Genomic DNA, 24757 nt, shown 5'->3' with positions numbered 1-24757 from the left:
CTGTTTGTTAATGAAATTGCATTTCATATGTAATGAATTTCAGTGTTGCATAACTGGACTGAAATTGCACACACTTCGCTATATGTTTTTCACTAAGTCTGCTACCATTGACGTAACTGTCGGAGACAGCAGAAGTATATGGTTTATCGATTCGCGCTACTGTATTTTGTTATCATTGTCTCTATATTTCCGTAGTCGATATTTGATATCTCTATTCGAGTTTCTGATATTTCCATGCTCGCAAACAAGCTTTGTTATTAATATACGCTTTGAAGTCAGTCATTTTCTACGTTAAATAGCAGTGACAGCAGAAAAAGAGTCTAAACTTTGGTATGGCCCACCGAAGTGCTGATTTTGTTTGTGATACAGTGCAAATATTGGCAACGCCTGTGCTTGTATCATTGATGTCAGCCAGTTGGAGACAAGCTAATGTAGAGCTAAGTGGTTAGCCAGAAAATGTGAAAATACGAATGAATCGCATTATTTTTACGCATGCGTTTTTGGCCGAATATCTACGTTTAAGGAGTAAATAAAGGTCAGAATAAGAATTTCACTTTCGTTGACGGACGCACAAGAATTATTCGTGTCGTGTAGACGGCCCATTCTTTAAGATTTTCTACTTAAGCATACTGGCGTTTCTATTAGTGAGACATCTAGCAATTTGTATGGCGAAATATTACTTATGACATTTTCCTTAAATGTGGATTGTTGTGTTGGTGACAAACAGCAGTGGATTATTCGCGTTTCATGGACGGCCCACTACTGATTTTTTACTAATCCTGCATTTGGCGTCTCCATTATAGTGTGTACATTTTAAGCAGTTTGGAGTTTTCTAATGTTGCAGCAGTTATGACTAAGTCTATCTTACAGAAATTTGTTACGTCAAAGTGCAATCACAAGTAATTTGCAAACAACAGTGAATTTTTGTTCTGATGAGAGAGAAATCACACACACACACAAACACAAACACAATATTTATATATATATAATCTATGGCAAATAATAATTGTGGAATGTCGGATGTATAGTTGGTGACAGACTGCTACAAATAATTCACATTTTATGGGCAGTCCATTATTAATTTTCTACTTTGCTGCATTTTGGCGGTTCATGTCGGCGATCAATGTAGGCAGTCTGGCGTTTTAATGTAAAAGTTATTACAAAAAACGTCTAAATTTTGGATTTTTTGTTTTGAAAATTCTGATCGGAAGAAAATTGTATACAACAGTGAATTTTGGTTATGATGAGAGACGAATTGCATGCGTTGTGTAGATGGTTGGTTGGTTTGGGGGATTAAAGGGACCAGACTGCTATGGTCATCGGTCCCTTTTTCCAAAACTAAAACACCCACACAGAATAAAAACGACAATGGAAAAGACGACAGACGACGCAAGACAAGAAAGACTTAGACAGAGACCAGACAAAACGAATTAAAATCACACAGAGTGTGACGGTGGTTGGCCGACCAGAGAGAAAAAAGAAAAAGCCACCCACCAACAAACACATTAAAAACTCAGACTAAAATCGTTGGCCAAAGACCAGAATCAATACAAAAGGACAAACACTTAGATTGAGTGATAAAAGCACCCTGCCCGAATAAAACGCAAAACTAGGCCTGCCATAGCACTGTCATCAGTTAAAAGGGCAGGGAGCGTATCAGGCAGCGCAAACGTCTGCCTCAGCACACTTAAAAGTGGACAGGCCAACAAAATGTGGACCACTGTCAAAGCCAACCCGCATCGACAGAGAGGCGGGTCCTCATGCCGCAGTAAATGACTGTGTGCCAAGCGGGTGTGGCCAATGCGGAGCCGGCAAAGGACTACTGAGACCCTGCAAGTGGCTCGCAGGGATGACCGCCACACAGTCGTCGTCTCCTGGACGGCACGGAGTTTGTTGGGAGTGGTCAGACCGCGCCATTCAGCGTCCCATAGTGCGAAAACTTTGTGGCGTAAGACCGCTGGCAAATCAATCTCCGGGAGGCCAATGTCCAGGGTTGGTTCACTGGTGGCCTGTTTGGCCAGGTGGTCAACACGTTCATTGCCGGGTATCCCAACATGGCCTGGGGCCCACACAAAGACCACAGAGCGGCCGCAATGGGCAAGAGCATGGAGGGACTCCTGGACAGCCATCACCATACGAGAGCGAGGGAAACACTGGTCGATAGCTCGTAAACTGCTCAGGGAGTCGCTACAGATAACGAAGGACTCACCTGAGCAGGAGCGGATATACTCTAGGGCACGAAAGATGGCGACCAGCTCAGCAGTGAAAACGCTGCAGCCAGCCGGCAAGGATCATTGTTCGTAATGGTCCCCTAGAGTTCGAGCATAACCGACACGACCAGCAACCATCGAATCGTCAATATATATAACGCCAGGCCCGGAGAGAAGCTCTTTGATGCGGACCGCGATCGTACAACCTGACTGGGGCCGACGTTCTGGTACATGGACGACCAATTGCGGGAACAGAAGACGATAATTTGGACGCCCGGGCAAGCTAAAACCATGGGCAGCATAAGTGGCCAGCAAACGTTGGCGCCGTAACCACAGTGGAGGGACACCTGCCTCCACGAGTATGCTGTCCACAGGGCTGGACCGGAAGGCACCAATGGCATGTCGTATCCCACTGTGTAGAAGTGGGTCCAGCACCCGCAATGCAGAAGGGGATGCTGAACCATAAGCCAGGCTCCCATAATCCAGGCGGGACTGGATTAACGCCTGGTAGAGCCGTAAGAGGGTAGATCGATCGGCGCCCCAGCTGGTGTGGCTCAGGCATTGCAGAGCATTTAGATGCCGCCAACACATCTGTTTAAGCTGCCGAATATGAGGCAGCCAAGTCAACCGGGCATCAAAAACTACACCCAAAAACCTATGTGTCTCCACCACTGCAAGAAGTTCACTGGCAAGATAAAGCCGCGGCTCAGGGTGGACTGTTCGTCGCCAGCAGAAATGCATAATGCAGGTCTTGGCAGCCGAAAACTGGAAGCCATGCGCTACAGCCCAAGACTGCGCCTGGCAGATATCGCCCTGCAGCTGACGTTCAGCAGCGGCAATGCCAGTACAGATATAGTAAAGCCAGAAGTCGTCAGCATACAAGGACGTTGAGACAGACGTTCCCACCGCCGCAGCGAGCCTATTAATTGCTATTAAAAACAGGCAGACACTTAAAACAGATCCCTGTGGCACCCCGTCCTCCTGAACTCGGGAGGAACTAAGAGAGGCAGCGACTTGCACACAGAAGGTACATTGCGACAGAAAATTTCGGATGAAAATCGTCAGTGAACCCCGAAGACCCCAACCATGAAGCGTAGCTAGGATGTCATGACGCCATGTCGTATCGTATGTCTTCCACATGTCGAAAAAGACTGCGACGAAGTGCTGACGACGGGCAAGGGCTGTACGGATGACTGACTCCAGGCTCACCAGATTGTCGGCGGCAGAGCGGCCTTTACAGAACCCACCCTGAGCCGGAGCCAGAAGGCCCCACGTCTCGAGGACCCAACGCAACCATCAGCTCACCACCCATTCTAGCAACTTGCAAAGAACGTTGGTGTGGCTAATGGGGCGGTAGCTGTCCACCTCCAAAGGATTCTTGCCAGGTTTCAAAACGGGGATAACAATGCTTTCCCACAATTGCGACAGAAACTCACCCTCGACCCAAATACGGTTGTCAAGGTCGAGGAGGCGCCGCTGGCAGTCCACTGAAAGGTGTTTCAGCATCTGACAATGGATACGATCTGGCCCAGGAGCTGTATCAGGGCAAGCGTCTAGGGCACTGTGAAATTCCCACTCACTGAGTGGAACATTGTGGGATTCAGAACAGTGGGTGCGAAAAGAAAGGCTCCGACGTTCCATCCGCTCTTTAATGGAGTGGAAGGCCAGTGAGTAATTGGCAGAATCGGAACTCAGAGCAAAATGCTCTGCCAAGCGGTTGGCAATTATGTCGTAGTCAGTACAAACTGCTCCATTCAGTGAGAGCGCAGGGATGCTGACAGGGGTCCGATAGCCGTAGAGGCGTCGAATCTTGGCCCAGACCTGCGATGTAGTGACATGGAGGCCAATGGTGGACACATACCGCTCCCAGCACTCCTGCATGCGTTGGCGGATAAGGCGGCGGGCCCACGCATAGAGCCGTTTAAAGGAAACGAGGTTTACCAAAGAGGGATGCCGCTTGTGACGCTGGAGCGCCCTCCGGCGATCTTTAATCGCCTCGGCGATCGCAGGCGCAGGCGCAGATGGGATGGTCGACCACAATTAAGACCGATGAGGGTGGAAGCACAGTGAGAAGACATATTGCCGAACTTCCAACACTTGAAGCACCGCATCGGGGGAGGGATATAGGGTTTGACATCACAATGGTAGACCATCACCTTGACCTTCTCAGGTAATGTGTCACTCTCGAAGGCCAAGATGAAGGCACCGGTGACAACTTGATGAACCCTCGGACCCTGGTGGACGCACCTGACGAAATGGACACCTCGCCGCTCTAAGTTGGCGCGCAGCTCGTCATCGGACTGTAAAAGGATATCCCTGTGGAAAATAATGCCCTGGACCATGCTGTTGTTGTTGTGGTCTTCAGTCCTGAGACTGGTTTGATGCAGCTCTCCATGCTACTCTATCCTGTGCAAGCTTCTTCATCTCCCAGTACCTACTGCAGCCTACATCCTTCTGAATCTGCTTAGTGTATTCATCCCTTGGTCTCACTCTTTGATTTTTACCCTCCACACTGCCCTCCAATACTAAATTGGTGATCCCTCGATGTCTCAGAACATGTCCTACCAACCGATCCCTTCTTCTAGTCAAGTTGTGCCACAAACTTCTCTTCTCCCCAGTACTATTCAATACCTCCTCATTCGTTATATGATCTACCCATCTAATCTTCAGCATTCTTCTGTAGCACCACATTTCGAAAGCTTCTATTCTCTTCTTGTCTAAGCTATTTATCGTCCACATTTCACTTCCATACATGGCTACACTCCATACAAATATTTTCAGAAACGATTTCCTGACATTTAAATCTATACTCGATGTTAACAAATTTTTCTTCTTCAGAAACGCTTTCCTTGCCATTGCCAATCTACATTTTATATCCTCTCTACTTCGACCATCGTCAGTTATTTTGCTCCCCAAATAGCAAAACTCCTTTACTACTTTAAGTGTTCATTTCCTAATCTAATTCCCTCAGCATCACCCGACTTAATTCGACTACATTCCATTATCATCGTTTTGATCTTGTTGATGTTCATCTTATATCCTCCTTTCAAGACATAATCCATTCCGTTCAACTGCTCTTCCAACTCCTTTGCTGTCTCTGACAGAATTACAAGCTTTCTCTAGGTCTACAAATGCTAGAAACGTAGGTTTGCCTTTTCTTAATCTTTCTTCTAAGATAAGTCATAGGGACAGTATTGCCTCACGTGTTCCAACATTTCTATGGAATCCAAACTGATCTTCCCCGAGGTCAGCTTCTATCAGTTTTTCCATTCGTCTGTAAAGAATTCGTGTTAGTATTTTGCAGCTGTGACTTATTAAACTGATAGTTCGGTAATTTTCACATATGTCAACACCTGCTTTCTTTGGGATTGGAATTATCATATTCTTCTTGAAGTCTGAGGGTATTTCGCCTGTCTCATACATCTTGCTCACCAGACAGTAGAGTTTCGTCAGGATTGGCTCTCCCAAGGCTGTCAGTAGTTCTAATGGAATGTTGTCTGCTCAGGGGGCCTTGTTTCGACTCAGGTCTTTCAGTGCTCTGTCAAACTCTTCACGCAGTATCATATCTCCCATCTCATCTTCATCTACATCCTCTTCCATTTCCATAATATTGTCTTCAAGTACATCGCCCTTGTATAGACCCTCTATATACTCCTTCCACCTTTCTGCTTTCCCTTCTTTGCTTAAATCTGGGTTTCCATCTGAGCTCTTGATATTCATACAAGTCGTTCTCTTTTCCCCAAAGGTCTCTTTAATTTTCCTGTAGGCAGCATCTATCTTACCCCTAGTGAGATAAGCCTCTACATCCTTACATTTGTCCTCTAGCCATCCCTGCTTAGCCATTTTGCACTTCCTGTCGATCTCATTTTTGAGACGTTTATATTCCTTTTTGCCTGCTTCATTTACTGCATTTTTATATTTTCTCCTTTCATCAATTAAATTCAATATTTCTTCTGTTACCCAAGGGTTTCTACTAGTCCTCATCTTTTTACCTATTTGGTCCTCTGCTACCTTCACTATTTCATCACTCAAAGCTACCCATTCTTCTTCTACTGTATTTCTTTCCCCCATTCCCGTTAATTGTTCCCTTATGCTCTCCCTGAAATCCTGCACAACCTCTGGTTCTTTCAGCTTATCCAGGTCCCATCTCCTTAAATTCACACCTTTTTGCAGTTTCTTCAGTTTTAATCTACAGTTCATAACCAATAGATTGTGGTCAGAGTCCACATCTGCCCCTGGAAATGTCTTACAATTTAAAACCTGGTTCCTAAACCTCTGTCTTACCATTATATAATCATCTGATACCTTCTAGTATCTCCAGGATTCTTCCATGTATACAACCTTCTTTTATGATTCTTGAACCAAGTGTTAGCTATGATTAAGTTATGCTCTGTGCAAAATTCTACCAGATGGCTTCCTCTTTCATTTCTCTCCCGCAATCCATATTCACCCACTATGTTTCCTTCTCTCCCTTTTCCTACTACCAATTTCCAGTCACCCATGACGATTAAATTTTCATCTCCCTTCACTTCCTGAATAATTTCTTTTATCTCATCATACATTTCATTACTTTCTTCGTCATCTGCAGAGCTAGTTGCCATATAAACTTGTACTACTGTAGTAGGTGTGGGCTTCGTGTCAATCTTGGCCACAATAATGTGTTCACTATGCTGTTTGTAGTAGCTTACCTGTACTCCTATTTTTTTTATTCATTATTAAACCTACTGCTGCATTACCCCTATTTGATTTTGTACTTATAACCCTGTATTCACCTGACCAAAAGTCCTGTTCCTCATGGCACCGAACTTCACTAATTCCCACTATATCTAACTTTAATCTATCCATTTCCCTTTTTAAATTTTCTAACCTACCTGCTCGATTAAGGGATCTGACATTCCATGCTCCGATCCGTAGAACGCCAGTTTTCATTTCTCCTGATAACGATGACCTCTTGAGTAGTCCCCACCCGGAGATCCGAATGGGGGACTATTTTACCTCCAGAATATTTTACCCAAGAGGACACCATCATCATGTAATCATACAGTAAAGCTGCATGCCCTCGGGAAAAATTACGGCTGTAGTTTCCCCTTGCTTTCAGCCGTTCGCAGTACCAGAACAGCAAGGCCATTTTGGTTAGTGTTACAAGGCCAGCTCAGTCAATCATCCAGACAGTTGCCCCTGCAACTACTGAAAAGGCTGCTGCCCCTCTTCAGGAACCACACATTTGTCTGGCTTCTCAACAGATACCCCTCCGTTGTGGTTGCACCTACGGTACGGCTATCTGTATCATTGAGGCACGCAAGCCTCCCCACCAACGGCAAGGTCCATGGTTCATGGGGAGGCCCTGGACCATATTTAAACTTTTATGGGGCATGATAGTAATGGAAACATCCCCCAGCTTATTACAAGCGAGCAAGGCCCGTGACTGGGCGGAGGATGCCGTTTTTATCAATACCGAACCGGACTGCATTTTGGACAAGCCCTCCACCTCCCCGAATTTGTCCTCTAAATGCTCTACAAAGAACTGAGGATTCCCCATCAGCTCTGGTACAGTCGAGATACCTCGGCGAATACATCTCACTTTCATTCATTGCCTTTTGTTCCTCCCATGGTGTGGCCAGGGAGGGAAACGATTTGGGGTCATAAACGTTACCTTTAAAATGAGCCCTCGAATGCTTAGGGACTGCTGGTGGCTGGCGACCAGCAAGAGATGATGTGCCACGCTTCGTTGCGTGTCATCCACCCTGATGCCACCTATTCCGACCAAGGGCCCTACCCATGGGCGCCACCCAGCCACAGCAAGGGCCACCTGGCAGAATGGCCATTACCGGGAATCCCGATGCCCCAGGTAGATTGGCATCTACTCCTCGGCATACATGGGGAGCAAACGGCGCAGGCATCAGCAGAGCAATCCCTGTGTGGTCAGGGGGCTGCAACCAACAGGGTACATGGCGGCCCCACCACAACGGACTGGCAACCATGCTGGATTTTAGGTGACATGTAGTCCATCGTCGCCATCAGTGCAGAAAGTGGCACTGCAGATTGCATGGCGGAAGCTGCACGCAGAAACGTATCCATGCCCAAGAGATGGAGAGCAGGCAGGACTGCAATGCAACAACGAATAAGCTGGCGAAAGATCGCAATGCAAGATGGACGCAATGCACCAAGTAAGGCGCTCTTCCCTAATCAGCTCGCTCTTCGGAAAAATTTTGAGAGATGAAGGTCAAACCCAACAGGGGACCAACACATAAGGCCGAAAGTTTGAGACTCCTTTTAGTCGCCTCTTACGACAGTCAGGAATACCGCGGGCCTACTCTTACCCCCGAACCCGCAGGGGGAGTACCAGCGCTGGAATAGAATGTGAAATAAGGCAGGAAGCTTAAAATATGTGCTTGAAAATGATACGCAGTTTAAATTGGTCAAGTGCACAGACAACTTGGACCATGGTTTCATTCCCAAAATTTAAAAAAGAAAGTGACACTTTTTGAGGACTTTGAAATTGATGCTGTGTAGTATTTGTTTGCCACTAGCCAAGGGAAGAGTTCCAGGTCAGTAATTTGAAATGGATGGGGGGGGGGGGGGGGGAGAGTTTGAAATTGCTGCACAAGAGATACGGAGTATTCATTTCTTCTGAAAACAACAATGCAGTGATACTGAATGAAAGGTTTGGTCAGTGCACAATAATTGCAAACACCAGACAGTACCAAGGCTGGAAAGGATGTAGTCAAGATGTACTGAACTACTTCCTTCATGAAATATGATGTGGGATATCTTTCACACAATGCAGAGATACAACAGTCTCCAGAACAATACCAAGCAGTATCACTGCAGAACATCAGGCTGTCTTCTTGAATTACTTGTGTCTTTGACTGAATGGACTTTGCCTTTGTCATCTGGACCCATTTTTAATGTACAAAGTCAGTTGGTGGACCTCTCAAGCATTTTAAAACAAAACATTGCGCCAAACACTTTAACAGGCAGACAGTTCATGTGTAACAGGGCAACTAAAATTTAAATTTGTTTAACAACCTTCAACACTCCAAATGAGGAAAGGAATCAATCTTCAAGGAATGTGCTCTTTAAGTGACTTTTTTTTACATAGTGATTGACATGTTTGGAATGTGAAACATATTGTTTCTACTAATTCAGACTAAATATGTTACAGATTAATGTTCCTTGAGTAAAATTCTGTGGCTTTTGAAATACTATCCTTTCCAAATATGCACACTGGCAGAGTACAGTAAAGAAGTTATGCACTGGAATAACAAAGATTTTTGGGGGTAATTAAGTCTTTGATACAAGCTACACAGTGAGACTATTGGTAGCCCATTGTAACCTTGCACACACTGCCTCCCACCCTTTTTTCCAAGGAGTGATTTTTGATGGTCATTTTTAAAAATCCAAAAAGTGTATATGTGTGTGTGTGTGTGTGTGTGTGTGTGTGTGTGTGTGTGTGCAAGTAATACAATCAAGTTTGTTCAGTGAATTCGACTTCATCACCTTTCTATAGTACACACCAAATTTTTCTTTTCAGTACTGTCACATTTGAGATGAAAAATATTGCAAATTTGAAAAAATGTTGTGACTTGTGCAGCAGTTTGTATCATTTTCAAATCGTGAACACTGCAACACATTACTGCTTTCTCCTACAAGGGAGAGGTGTTATTTTCAAATATGCCTCTTGGCTATATCAGTTTATAGGGGCTACAACATCATGCATAGTGACTTTTTATTTTTTTTTTTTTAAAAAGGCCAAACTTTAACTTCTGGGAGGGGCAGCAGGTAGCTCAGCTGCCCTGGGGGGGTTACAAATTTCTATATCTGGGATAGGAACTAACTTTAGTACCGGAATTAATAGAAACAAATTTCATTAAAATCTGTACCCATGACACTACCCCAATCTAATGGTGTCCAGTGGAATGACTCACAAATGTTTTGATTTTATCCACGATGTGTTGCAACCACAAACATGGACAGGAATGAAAATATAGAAAAAACAGTCTATTTATACTGTTCTGTATTGCAACTTCATGAGGCACAGATTCTTTTGGTCAGCTGTCACACATGCACTGTAAACTGAGTATAAAATCCCTAGCCACTGTAATCATAGTGTGTGATTTGGTATATCAGATCAAAGCTATAAATGCAATAATTCTCCATGAGGAATGGAAATCCAAAGGTGAAGAGCTTTTCTGGAAGATCTATCATTGTGGCTACTCTTAAACACAGCCTTTGCACAATGATCTGTGAACTACTAGGCGGGCCTCTTAACAAAACAGGGCAAATACAAGAAGCAGACACATAGAAAAGAAGATGCCGTTCTGCTATGACTGTGACAAGAAACCAAAGAACAGCTGCACTTCATAACAGAGAAACATGTGGTGAAATGGGAATACAATTATGCCATGAGTGCACCATATGAAAATCAGTGATAGGAAATTATATGGATAAGACAAAAGTCTTAAATTTCTAACAGATTGTAGCATGTCTGCACTGTGTAAACCAGTAGAGCCAGCATCTCTTGCGGATAACGGGATTGTGCTTGAATTGTAACAATCGAAGAAGCTGACAATCGTTTTCTACCTGTTCATCCTTAAATTAATACTAATGCCAAAAATTCATTTTCTTGTTAAAATGGTGATTAAGTCGTTAAGCTTTTTTTTTTAACACAATACCCGACCTACAAGAAAACTGGTCATATTAGGAATTCCAATGCTCACTGTTTCTATACTGACTATCCAGGTGATGTCAGCAGCACAGACTGCAATATAACTTTTCAAATAGCCAGCAGCTAAGATACTTACAAATGGGACATGACTAGAAATCAAATGTGATTATTTTGCTACCAGAGTAGGTGAAAATATGGTAATGCTACTTTTTCCTTTTGAAGAATGAGAAAATTTAACAGCTGCTTGACTGGCAGATACATTATTCTGAGTACTAAAAGGCAGTTAGGAGCTACATCTATGATGCCTACAAATCAGCTAATATCACAAAATTCATATACAATTGGGATAAATTGATTGCATCCACTTCAAGTGGAAACAATTACGATACTCAATATTGTGACAATGCCACTGTCACCACACACTTTGTACACACACTGCGCCAGAAAGTGGCCACGTGTCGTTTCAGTTGCTGTATTTGTGTGTCACCTGTACCACAGGCTACGAAAAATTCAAAATTTGGTCTTATAGTTAAAAATCACACAATTGACAACCACAGTAGCTTTATGTACAGTAACCATACAACATTGCTGATATAAACATTTACAAAAACTGCGTCACGGATTCGTGTTCAACAGTATGATACTACACACTTAGAAATTCAGTGCTATATGTAACTAGGTAAATTATGATTTCGACACACTGTAGCAGCGTAATTAGTATTGATATTAGCATAACTTAAAAAATTTAAGAGAAAGGGTACTGCACTCAGGCACGTTTTTCGGTCGATTACTTGCCACCTGCTGGAGTGCAAGAGTTTTGCAAATATGTGTAACATACATACAAAACATGTCTGTGGATAGTTCTTTACGTCGGGGATAGTAGTCTAAGTATAGAAACTTTAATGCCAGAGCTAAGCAGGCATAGACTAATGTGGGCAGGGGTCAAAGAATGTCTTCCCCCACACTCGCTGCCGGCAACATTATTCAGCACAGAAATCACTAGTTTCACGCGACTGATATTCCCTTGTCAGACTCAATACCGCACTAGAACACAAAGTCTGCTTATCTATTGCGAAGTTAACCTGCATTTAATTACATATTCCTTACGCACTAAGAACGTCCTGCACGTGCGCTAGAGTTATGTTTCTCACGTTCGTCTGTACGTTTGCTAAAAGCGCAAACTTATCACACGCTTCGCAATAATTACACACAATGCAGTCGGTGAACTACGTAATATACATCTTGATCTGAAGAATGAAGCGCCCAGTGTATGCAGGTAAAATATAACACACATTCGAAAGCACGAAAGTCCACCATTTTCGCCAGCCGGCCAGCCCTCAATCTTCGGATTTTATCGTTAAGCCTCGGCACTTCCGTATACAGTGACGTTGTACATACAAGTCGATGTGATGGTTTCGATTACTCGTTTCACAGCGTCTAGTTCCGCATTATTTTCAAGCATAAAAATATTGAAATTTTTTGTAATTGCTAGGCAATTTTTCTTAACTGCCAAGTAAAAACCAATTCAGTTCGAGCGTTTCAACAACAAGCAATATAATTCTTGTGATTCTTGAGTTTCTCCCGGCGTATTTGATAGTCAAAATATCCACGGGTGTGCTGCCGGTCTACAGTGTCCAACGGGCACAATATTTCGGCGATCATACATGTCGCCATCATCAGGTGGACTGACGGACTGAGCTCCTGTGAACGTGCCGGCACGGAGATACGTACGTTATGGCTGCTCAGAGGGAACTGGGTTCGGTCGCGGCGGCGGCCGATTTAAATACCCTCCGCCCGCGGCGCGCTCCCTCCGCCGTCCGCGCCCCGCGCCATGGTCACGCGGTGGAACAGATTGCGACGGCGTCTGAGATGACGTCGGAGTGTTGGCTCTGTCCGCCGTGGTCGTCACAACTATACGTTTGCTCGATTTACTCTTGATTAACCCGATCGCTGGTTCCCAAGCCTTGCTAAGATTATAGCCACAGTCACGGTTTATGAGGTCGTCATTGGTGCGAATTTCGATGGCCTCTCTAACAACGCTGTCCCAATGTCTCGACGTCTGTACCAGAATCCTCGTGCGGTCATATTCCATGGCGTGATTTTCCGACAAACAATGTTCAGCGACCGCCGACTTGCTCGGATACATCAGCCGAGTGTGCCTCTGGTGTTCACGGCATCGATCCTCGACGGTACGCATCGTCTGACCAATATACGACTTGCCACATTGACACGGAATCTGGCACACGCCGGCCTTCCTCAAAGCGAGGTCATCTTTGGCGCTCCCCACTAGTGCACGAGTTTTATTTGGAGGACAAAACACAGTTCCGACCCGGTGTTTCTTCAGAATGCGAACGATTTTCCCCGAGAGTGCGCCTGTGTATGGAATAAATGCAGTGCCTACCTCCTCCCTCGTGACTTCATCCATCTCAAGGGGTTGTGCTGCAGTGGTTGGGCGGAGAGCACGTTGAATCTGCCACTCTGAGTACCCATTTTTTCGAAATACAGTTCTCAGATGTTCCAATTCCTGGGGTAGACTCTCTGCGTCAGAGATAGTGCGCGCCCTATGTACTAGAGTTTTAAGTACCCCATTCCTCTGTGAAGGGTGGTGGCAGCTGTCTGATGCAAATACAGATCAGTGTGCGTAGTCTTCCGATACACCCCATGACCTAGGGTGCCGTCAGCCCTTCTCTTGACCAAGACGTCAAGGAAAGGTAATTTACCCTCCGTTTCAGTCTCCATAGTGAATTTGATGTTGGGGTGTATGGAGTTTAGAAGTGTAAGGAAGTCACGGAGTTTATCCATACCATGTGGCCAGATGACGAACGTGTCGTCCACGTAACGGAAAAAGCAAGTAGGTTTCCATACGGATGACGACAGGGCTTCCTCCTCGAAGTTCTCCATGTACAAATTCGCTACCACCGGTGAGAGTGGGCTACCCATGGCGACTCCCTCCGTTTGTTCGTAGTATTCTCCATTAAAAAGAAAATACGTGGAAGTCAAGACATGCCTAAAAAGTTCAGTGGTCTTCTCGTCAAACTTCTGACCAATCAATTCTAGTGACTCTCGCAGGGGTACCCTCGTAAACAAGGAGACGACGTCAAAACTCACCATGATATCTGACTCATCCAACCTGAAGCTGTCAAGGCGTTTAACAAAATCCACGGAATTCCGGATGTGATGACGGCATTTACCCACATAAGGACTTAATATTCCCGTCAGGTATTTGGCCAACAAATATGTAGGTGCCCTGATGTTGCTGACAATGGGGCGTAATGGTATCCCCTCTTTGTGAACCTTCGGGAGTCCATATAGTCTCGGCGGTACCGGACCTTGGGGTAACAATTTCTTAGCGTCACCCTCCGGTAAATCTGCGTCCTTGAGAAGCGCCCTCGTCTTGTTCTCACCTTCTTTGTAGGGTCAACGCTGATCTTCCGGTAGGAATCGTCATTTAGCAGGCTCTGCATCTTATCAGTGTAGTCCTTATGGGAGACAACAACTGTAGCATTGCCTTTGTCAACCGGTAAGACAACAATTTCAGAGCGCTCCCTCAGATCACGAATGGCCGCCCTCTCTTTACTGCTGATATTTGACTTCATCGGCTTGGATTTCGTCAACGCACGACAAGTTTCACGACGTATTTCCTCGGCTGATTCTGGCGGAAGTCGAGCTGCAACCTGTTCAACAGCACTAACAATTTCTGCGACCGGAGTGAACTTGGGGGTGGTAGCGAAGTTGAGACCTTTCTGCAAAACCGAGACTGCATCATCACTCAACACCATGCCACTCAAATTGATGACAGTCTTTCACGGAACCTGTAGAGATGGTTTGTCAAGGAGACTGAGCAGCCATAACGTACGTATCTCCGTGCCGGCACGTTCACAGGAGCTCAGTCCGTCAGTTCACCTGATGATGGCGACATGTATGATCGCCGAAATATTGTGCCCGTTGGACACTGTAGACCGGCAGCACACCCGTGGATATTTTGACTATCAAATACGCCGGAGAAACTCAAGAATCACATCATACACCTTTACGGGGAGGAGATGTATCGCAGCATGAAGAAATTTGAAAAGTTGCGCCACCGTAGATGTCGTTTGCTAAGTACTCTTGCCTTTCTAAAGAGATGTCGTTCCGAGAATGTTGTTCCAAATTTTGCTAAGGTTATGCATCACATCGATTCTGCAGCAGCTAAGAGAATCAAGAAACGAGCCAGCCTCGCATTGGTACGTGAGAGAGTGCAATTCACCCGCCGGAGCCTTGAGTTTATCTCACAGGAATTACTCAAACTACATTTGCAACTGGCTAGTAAGTTTTCTTCTTGTTCCTGGGATTGGATTGATGGTGTCACCTGGGTGTCAGCTGATTCCGCCCATAAGAAGGCTACGGGACGTCAAACAGCTAAGTTCTCACGTCTCCTTGACAAACCATCTCTACAGGTTGCGTGAAAGACTGTCATCAATTTGAGTGGCATGGTGTTGAGTGATGATGCAGTCTCGGTTTTGCAGAAAGGTCTCAACTTCGCTTCCACCCCCAAGTTCACTCCGGTCGCAGAAATTGTTAGTGCTGTTGAACAGGTTGCAGCTCGACTTCCGCCAGAACCAGCCGAGGAAATACGTCGTGAAACTTGTCGTGCGTTGACGAAATCCAAGCCGATGAAGTCAAATATCAGCAGTAAAGAGAGGGCGGCCATTCGTGATCTGAGGGAGCGCTCTGAAATTGTTGTCTTACCGGTTGACAAAGGCAATGCTACAGTTGTTGTCTCCCATAAGAACTACACTGATAAGATGCAGAGCCTGCTAAATGACGATTCCTACCGGAAGATCAGCGTTGACCCTACAAAGAAGGTGGAGAACAAGACGAGGGCGCTTCTCAAGGACGCAGATTTACCGGAGGGTGACGCTAAGAAATTGTTACCCCAAGGTCCGGTACCGCCGAGACTATATGGACTCCCGAAGGTTCACAAAGAGGGGATACCATTACGCCCCATTGTCAGCAACATCAGGGCACCTACATATTTGTTGGCCAAATACCTGACGGGAATATTAAGTCCTTATGTGGGTAAATGCCGTCATCACATCCGGAATTCCGTGGATTTTGTTAAACGCCTTGACAGCTTCAGGTTGGATGAGTCAGATATCATGGTGAGTTTTGACGTCGTCTCCTTGTTTACGAGGGTACCCCTGCGAGAGTCACTAGAATTGATTAGTCAGAAGTTTGACGAGAAGACCACTGAACTTTTTAGGCATGTCTTGACTTCCACGTATTTTCTTTTTAATGGAGAATACTACGAACAAACGGAGGGAGTCGCCATGGGTAGCCCACTCTCACCGGTGGTAGCGAATTTGTACATGGAGAACTTCGAGGAGGAAGCCCTGTCGTCATCCGTATGGAAACCTACTTGCTTTTTCCGTTACGTGGACGACACGTTCGTCATCTGGCCACATGGTATGGATAAACTCCGTGACTTCCTTACACATCTAAACTCCATACACCCCAACATCAAATTCACTATGGAGACTGAAACGGAGGGTAAATAACCTTTCCTTGACGTCTTGATCAAGAGAAGGGCTGACGGCACCCTAGGTCATGGGGTGTATCGGAAGACTACGCACACTGATCTGTATTTGCATGCAGACAGCTGCCACCACCCTTCACAGAGGAATGGGGTACTTAAAACTCTAGTACATAGGGCGCGCACTATCTCTGACGCAGAGAGTCTACCCCAGGAATTGGAACATCTGAGAACTGTATTTCGAAAAAATGGGTACTCAGAGTGGCAGATTCAACGTGCTCTCCGCCCAACCACTGCAGCACAACCCCTTGAGATGGATGAAGTCACGAGGGAGGAGGTAGGCACTGCATTTATTCCATACACAGGCGCACTCTCGGGGAAAATCGCTCGCATTCTGAAGAAACACCGGGTCGGAACTGTGTTTTGTCCTCCAAATAAAACTCGTGCACTAGTGGGGAGCGCCAAAGATGACCTCGGTTTGAGGAAGGCCGGCGTGTACCAGATTCCGTGTCAATGTGGCAAGTCGTATATTGGTCAGACGATGCGTACCGTCGAGCATCGATGCCGTGAACACCAGAGGCACACTCGGCTGATGTATCCGAGCAAGTCGGCGGTCGCTGAACATTGTTTGTCGGAAAATCACGCCATGGAATATGACCGCACGAGGATTCTGGTACAGACGTCGAGATATTGGGACAGCGTTGTTAGAGAGGCCATCGAAATTCGCACCAATGACGACCTCATAAACCGTGACTGTGGCTATAATCTTAGCAAGGCTTGGGAACCAGCGATCGGGTTAATCAAGAGTAAATCGAGCAAACGTATAGTTATGACGACCACGGCGGACAGAGCCATCACTCCGACGTCATCTCAGACGCCGTCGCAATCTGTTCCACCGCGTGACCATGGCGCGGGGCGCGGACGGCGGAGGGAGCGCGCCGCGGGCGGAGGGTATTTAAATCGGCCGCCGCCGCGACCGAACCCAGTTCCCTCTGAGCAGCCATAACGTACGTATCTCCGTGCCGGCACGTTCACAGGAGCTCAGTCCGTCAGTTCACCTGATGATGGCGACATGTATGATCGCCGAAATATTGTGCCCGTTTGTAGACCGGCAGCACACCCGTGGATATTTTGACAATATAATTCTTGGTGAAACGGACCTATCACACTGTACAAACATTTACTGTATTTCACCAGTCTTTAAGAATATGCGTGGAGTCGATGTTGTTATTAACATTTTAAACTTTTAAATCTAATTGTTTAGCACTACACACCACATGTCGAATTATTTTTGTATATGAACAGCGAAACTAGCATTCTTAACGGATAAAGGCCGTCACTCTGTCTGTCACGTCAAGTCAATTCAAGTCACGTGATGTCAGCTCGCATGGCTATCATCAGCTTTTTTTTCTTCGCCCGTGGGAATTGCGATCTTCGCAAGATGATTTTCAATTATTTTTACATGCGAATTATGCATTTCACACAACATGGTAGCTTACGGTGTGTTCACGCGATGCCCCTTTCCTCGTGCGCAATCGCAGACGCATGGAAATGAAGGGGCATGCGCATAAAGGACTTATGTATGTGCGCATGAGCGTTCTCGTGTCCAGAAGTCGCCTCATTGGGCAAGGAGTCTGCTATGGATCCATTTCTTATCTATATGGGCTGCATTTATAGTGATAGTGACGCGACAGGAATAGAAAACAGAAAAGCGACTGTAGTTAAAGAAGTTTCCAAAAACCAGAGGTGCGAGAAATATAAAGTGATGACATTCTATTTGCAAATTTCATGAGGTGGCCACAGCGAGGTTTTAGATTTTATACTTGGGAAACTGCAGTGATAAGGCTGGCAATAATAATTCGTTTGCTACTAACCGGCGACTAATATACCAGTTTGAAATATTTATTTCTCATTTAAAAAGAAAGTATTTCAGTGATTATTAACTTTCCATTGTGTCATATGTACATTAATTTACACAACAAGTTATTTACACAACGTTAATCGTGAAAGATTTTGCGTAAATTAATATCCTCGGATTCAACAAACTGGAGGATTTTGTAGACAACACAATACACTAGAGCGAAGGTTGTGTTTTACAATTTTATATTTCTTGCAACATTAACGTCCTTCGTTTTCATTTGTAGTAGGTTATTCAGCTACGCATGCCGCATCATTTCTGATGTTCAAATGTCAGGCTCCTCAGTTAGTGCTATTGAATCGCCATACCATGAATGTTCGTCCACAGTTTCCATATACACGTTTTATAAACGTCTGGCTTATTCATCTCTGTTTTCCTGCTTCGAAACTTACGGTATTTTTTTCTTTGCAGTAATGTGATCACAGACCTTTTATCTAATAGTCGACGCTCACGGAATCACATCTCAAATTTTTATTCAAATAATCTTTAGAAATGGCATACCATACGTTTTTTCTGTATCTGTAGTCATCTTTACATTTAGGCGCGTTTCCTTTGGAATCAACAGGCATTATTGCACATAAATCGCTGCACACCATGACCTCAGCCCCGTACACAGTGAAACAGACGTCAGCGCAACTGCCTGACGTCTGCTAAAATGCGCAAAGATTCTAACCGAAGGCGGGAAGCAACGCGCTTGGGGTACAGCCTACATTTACAGGAAATTACGCATACCTAAATGCGAATATGTAATTCCGCTGTTGGAAATTTATGCACAAAGTTGAACAGAAAAAGAGGCATCCTGTGGACGCACCTTTACGTTGAAGCTGGAGTCCACATTTGTACAAAATATTACGTATATTGGACACAAATGGTTTGCACCTTGCAGGGATAGCTTGTAGATTCGAGAAGGAAGACAGAAGTTCAAAACAACAAAAAAGAGTGTGCGTCCGAAAAGTGTCATTATGTGGTTCAGAAGCGGATTTTCACACACTATAAAAGGAGCTCGAGGAAGAGGAATCTGTAATTTATACTTTAGAAAGTCGAAGGATCAGTTTAGTCATTTGTTAAGCGCAATTTCACCCAGAATACTAAAAGGATCAGTGTTACGAACTGCAATCACGTCCCGTGAAAAATTTGTTTGTGTAAGGTGAAGTTTAGTTTCTGGTCCAGCGAAAATTTTTGTGCAATAGTCATATCTCCCTCAATAACTTTCCCTTCAAGATTTGTAGATTTTCATTGCATCTTTTAATAGTTCAAGTGGGGTTAGGTAGAGAAACCACATAAATACTGACCACTGATGCTGGCAGAAATGTTTCATACACAGTTCAGCGAGCGTGCCTGCCACAAACATATATTCAAACAATCAACTTGCACTGGTGAAGGTTTCAGTCAATTTCTTTACGTAACACTATAAATGACTGACAACATACAAATAAATTCCACCTTTTAATCTGATTCCATTCATAGCACTTTTTTCACTTCAAGTTGCAGTCATATTCATTACCATAAACCTTGACAAAAGAAATAACGAAACGAAAAAAATTATAACAAATAACAAGCAACAGATACCAACCACGATGAAACGAAATATTGAGATCAGTTCATGGGTGTGTATTTGGAGGAAATGTGTTTGGGAGTCACGTGATCAACAATGGATGGATGACGTCAGCCGTCAAATCGTTCCTCCCGAGAAACCTTGACAGTGCTTGATGTCACTTCATGACGGGACGGAACAGAACGGCCAGTGTGGACGCCACCATTTGAAAAGCAATGCAGAATGTTTTGACAGGATAGGACGAGACGTGACACGACGGCCAGTGTGAACTGGCCTTAAATATTCTTTTGCTCCTGGCGTACATCGCAATGTTGAGAAGTGAAGGGCAGGACCAAAGCTTAATTGGTTAGTTTCCATGGTGCGACCGGGATTCGATCTCGCAACGTTTGGATTTAGCTGCTTTAAGGCCAATTTACACTGGTCGTCACGGCACTGTCTCGTCACGACACCGTCACGTCAAGATGTATTCACACTCTCCATCACGTCACAACACATCAAGTCAGTTCAAGTCACGCATGGCTGTCCTCAACCACAGTCTAACATAACAGTCGCGACGCTCACTGCTGTAAAAGTTGTTGCCGTTTGACAGATGGTACGACACTAGCGCTCCAAGTGGCAGGTAAGGTGAACATCAGACGCGTCGTAAGCATGTCTGTTTACATCCATTTCCTACGTAATTTCCGAATTATTCGAGTTATTTTCTTGCCTCCAAGAGATTGTGTAGTATCAGGAGGCATATATGTTTCTAAAAGTGATTCTAAAATAAGCGCAAGTATGGACAAAAACCATGAATAGAGTGGCAAGCTACAACACATTCGTGAAGAAACACTTGTGACATTAGACAGAGTTGCAGCTTACCACGTTGATATCAAAAGAATATAAACACACAGATTCACATGCGAGAAGCACAGACATGTACCTCTACATGCAAAAGCGATCGACAGCTCGTTTATCGTTCTGTAGGCCTACTGTGTGTGTCATTGCCGCCTGTTGCCACAAGTACGACCTTCACCTCTATATTATTCTAAGTGGGACAAGCAACTGCCAAATAGTGGGAGAAATAAGCTGAAAATATTATAATTAGCTGATTACATTACATTTCACGAAAAATCACATATTTGAATAATTTTCAAACAATCTGTCTGTAGGCACTTTGCTTGTCCCGTAATAGTTTCGCTCGATCTGCGCATTCTGACACTTCACACGCTTTTGTAAGACACGAACAGCTGCACTTAATCTAACCACTTCATCGCCAAAGCATGTCCGTGTTGATGTTCACACGAATCTGGCACTGATACATGGAGAGTTGAACTGGCTGCTTCTGTGTCATAGGACAGTTTTACAGCTTTAGATTGACTGTCGAATCTTTGTGGCAGTTTCCTCTTCATCGTCAGTTGCGGTGGTTTATTTGGAATGTCAAACAGTGTGGGTACTGCATTCCACACGAGTTTGTTATTGTCTGCGTTCACGAACTAGTTTTGTTCGAAATGTAGCGGACAAAACCTAATATTATTGTACAGGCAAACTGGGTCTTTCTTCATAAGGTCTTCTCATCTGCTATTAACTAGACATTTTCTGCTCCTAAAACGAAACATTCATCATTTATTCACATATAGTTTGCAAGTGAATCCTGACGATACAGTTTAGTAACATGATGGTATATACCTCTCAGGATCCCTAGGAAACTTAAAAGAAGACAGCTGTGGTGTCTTCTTCCTGTTGCTGCTGCAATTTATTGCGCTACAAACGCTCCCGATGGTAAAAACCATTGTATAAATCAAAATAAATGATCACTATTCGCTTTCACGATCACGCCGAACTCACAGTTCAACATACCGACCGCTTGGGGCGCTGCTGGCGCTGTAGGCAACAAAATCGAGGCGAAGTGTCGCGACTGTTATGTTAGACTGTGCCTCAACTGTGTTTTTTGCAGGAATTGCCATCTTTGCAAGATGAGTTTCAACTGTTTTTACGCACAAAGTGCACGTACACAACGTGCTAGCTTATGTACTTGTATTCTGGAGTCCAGATTTGTATGTAAATGACATTTCAGTTCAATAAGTAAGAGCTCGAGGAAGAGGAATCTTCATTTTATGTTTTAGGAAGTCCAAGCATCCAGAATTACTAAAAGCAACACAGTATTATGAACTGCCATCACATCCCACGAAAATTTGGTTTGTTTTAGGTTAAGTTTAGTCGGTCATATATCCCACAACTACTTTCCCTTTAATATTTATAGGTTTTCTGTACATCTTCCATTTGGCTTGTAATAATTGCTCAAGTGCCTTATTTGTACTGGGGTAAATAATGAAACCACATGAATATTGATCACTGTCACTTGCATGGAGGTAAGAATAGAGGGAGACGCCGTGACGTCACAGCTGCGAAGGTATGTGAAGCCGAGGGTAGCCATCTCAGTCCGACCAAAACGTTGCTGCTGTAAGCTTGTGTGCATAGGCTTGTCGCTCGCTTTTGGAAGGATTTTGCGCTATTATGGTGACTTGTGTCGTGTTCGGATGTACGAATCGTTCTGATTGTGATGCGAAATCGAAGGGAATAACATTTCATGTGTAAGTTGTCTCGTTAAGTGTGATTTTACAACTTCATAGTGAATGAACGTGTGCTACATCGGTACTTGTACTATAGCGTGTTTTTCTCCTGTATGATTTTAGATTTCCTAAAAATGAAAGTCGGAAAGCTCTGTGGGAGAATGCCATGAGGAGGAAGAACTGGCGTGCGTCTAAATGGAGCACTATATGTTCTCAGCATTTCCGAGAAGAGGACATTGACCAAACTTCCCTTTCAACAGTAAGGCTCCAAGAAAATGCTGTACCATCAGTTTTCCCTACACACCCAAAACATTTGCAAAACGTATGTTAATTCAAAGAATTAAATGCTTGATTTCCAAGTTCACGTTTCAGTATAATACGTACGTATCGTCGATAATCGAAGTGTTGAGTAACTCACTTTGTCTTCATCATTTTCCAAATAAAAAGCTAACACTACATTAACTGGCGTAAAGTATAAGCCTAAACAGGACACTGTAGATTTGCCATTCTATGTACCGTATTTCAGTAAATATTGGTGGTAATGAACAGTGTTTCCCAGTAATGTAACTTAACTGAAATGACCCAGTACGGATTACAAACAAGATGTATTTATGGGGCTTTGGAGGGAGGGTATAGCTAACTTAGTTTTCTGTTTCTATTATTTAGCTCTAACTCCGAAAGTAATGGCATACACGTGTGAAGTAAATTATATCAGTTATGTGAATAACAGTAGTTTGTGAACATCTCACTTTGTCTGGTGTACTGTGTTGTACAACATTTTTATTGCACTGTCTTTGCTAGTTAATGGCAGTTATGTTTCAGAAGTAATTGATACAGCTCTAGTTTTACTTATATATGTTTATTTTGGGAGGATTCCTGCAGGTCATTTGAATACATTAATTTCACTTTCCACCTGATTCCATGCTGTATATAGAATTTAAGAGGTGAGGTGCTGGAACACTCAAGTGTTTCTGCAGCTACACAGTATGTTATAGAGAGATAATCTGGTTCTCCACATTGTCATGTAGAAACAAATTTATGAAACTCCTTTTTGATGAGCATCAGCCTCTGCACACAAGAGAATATTTGAGAAGAAAATTCAGGTTCGCTGTTTAGATTATGAGACTACTGAAGCTAACAAGTTTGTCTGGTATAATTATTTAGTGAAGTCACAGAAATTAACACTTGGGCTGTGTTAAATATAACTCTGTATTTGGGTTAAGCACAGCAAATGAACATTTCTTTTGTTTGATGCACTATTCATTGACATTCTCCATTGAAAGATATCATTGATTAAAAAGCTTTGGCAGTACCTTCTTGTTAACATTATCCACTACTGTGGAACATTGAATATGCACAAACCACTAATGCAAAATTAGATATAACACACAATTTTATATCATTAACTGTTGGGCCAGTTGTATTGAGAACTTGTTAACTGACAGCACCCATAGCGATACAGTGTGATAGTTAAACAAGACACCCCAGCAGAAATATTTTACATGTTCAAAGTTTATATTTTTAGTTGTCTGCTGAACACAACAACCGTTTTTTTTAGAGTAATGAGTATTTTATGAACAAGATAAATAGTTGCTGGAAAAATAGAATTTATATTTCTGGAAAGGACTAGGAATAGGAGTAATTAGTGGGCTGTAACATGCTGTTCATGACAAAGACTGTAACACCTTCAACCATCTGTTAAAAACTGTTCTTAATGTTTTCCATCCGTTTATTTCATTTAGGGAGACAAGAAGAGAAAGCCACCATTGCAGAAGGAGAGCTCTTCCTTTCCATTTTCAGTTTTGGCTGCCGTCAGCAGACTGCAGAATGAAGTTCCTGCTCTTGTTCCTGAGTACACTGCAGGATCACCAGAACGTAGTCAGACATCCTCTGAAAGTGAGGAACTGAAGACGAAGTGTGAACACCTCATAAGAAAAACTGATCAGTACAAAAAACAAATTAAAACTCTTCAGCAGTCTAAGCGATGACTTAAGGAGAAAGTGGCTTCTTTGAGTGCTATCATTAAGGTACTGAAGGACAAGCATCTTGTGGATGAAAGTTCACTAAATATACTAGAAAGCACACCTGAATGCAGAGAGACTTGCTCCAGCGACAAACTGCGAAAGCTGGGGCACAGGCTGTACCTAGGTCGTACAGCCCAGAACTGCGCTCCTTTGCCTTAACACTGCATTTTTATTCCCACAGGGCGTATAATTATGTTAGGCGCTGTTTTAATACATGTTTGCCACACCCCAGAACATTAACAAAGTGGTACCAGTGTGTGAGTGGAGCACCTGGCTTCACATCCGAGGCGTTTAAGGTAATTATGGCAGAAGCTTGTCACC

At 43.9% G+C, this 24757-nt stretch overlaps 1 protein-coding gene across 1 annotated transcript in view; it reads left to right on the top strand.

Moving 5' to 3' along the window:
• Window positions 1-24400, top strand: part of LOC124775742 — a 35525-nt gene extending 11125 nt beyond the window's left edge. The window contains exon 3 of the mRNA XM_047250571.1: window positions 24155-24400. Coding sequence (XP_047106527.1) covers window positions 24155-24400 — 246 coding nt within the window. The remainder of the gene's footprint in view (window positions 1-24154) is intronic.
• The last annotated feature ends 357 nt before the right edge of the window (window positions 24401-24757 follow it).

Source organism: Schistocerca piceifrons, chromosome 2, assembly GCF_021461385.2.
Source record: "Schistocerca piceifrons isolate TAMUIC-IGC-003096 chromosome 2, iqSchPice1.1, whole genome shotgun sequence".
Taxonomy (NCBI): domain Eukaryota; kingdom Metazoa; phylum Arthropoda; class Insecta; order Orthoptera; family Acrididae; genus Schistocerca; species Schistocerca piceifrons.
The sequence above is the reverse complement of the archived record's forward strand: the minus strand, read 5'-3'. Positions and strand labels throughout refer to the sequence as shown.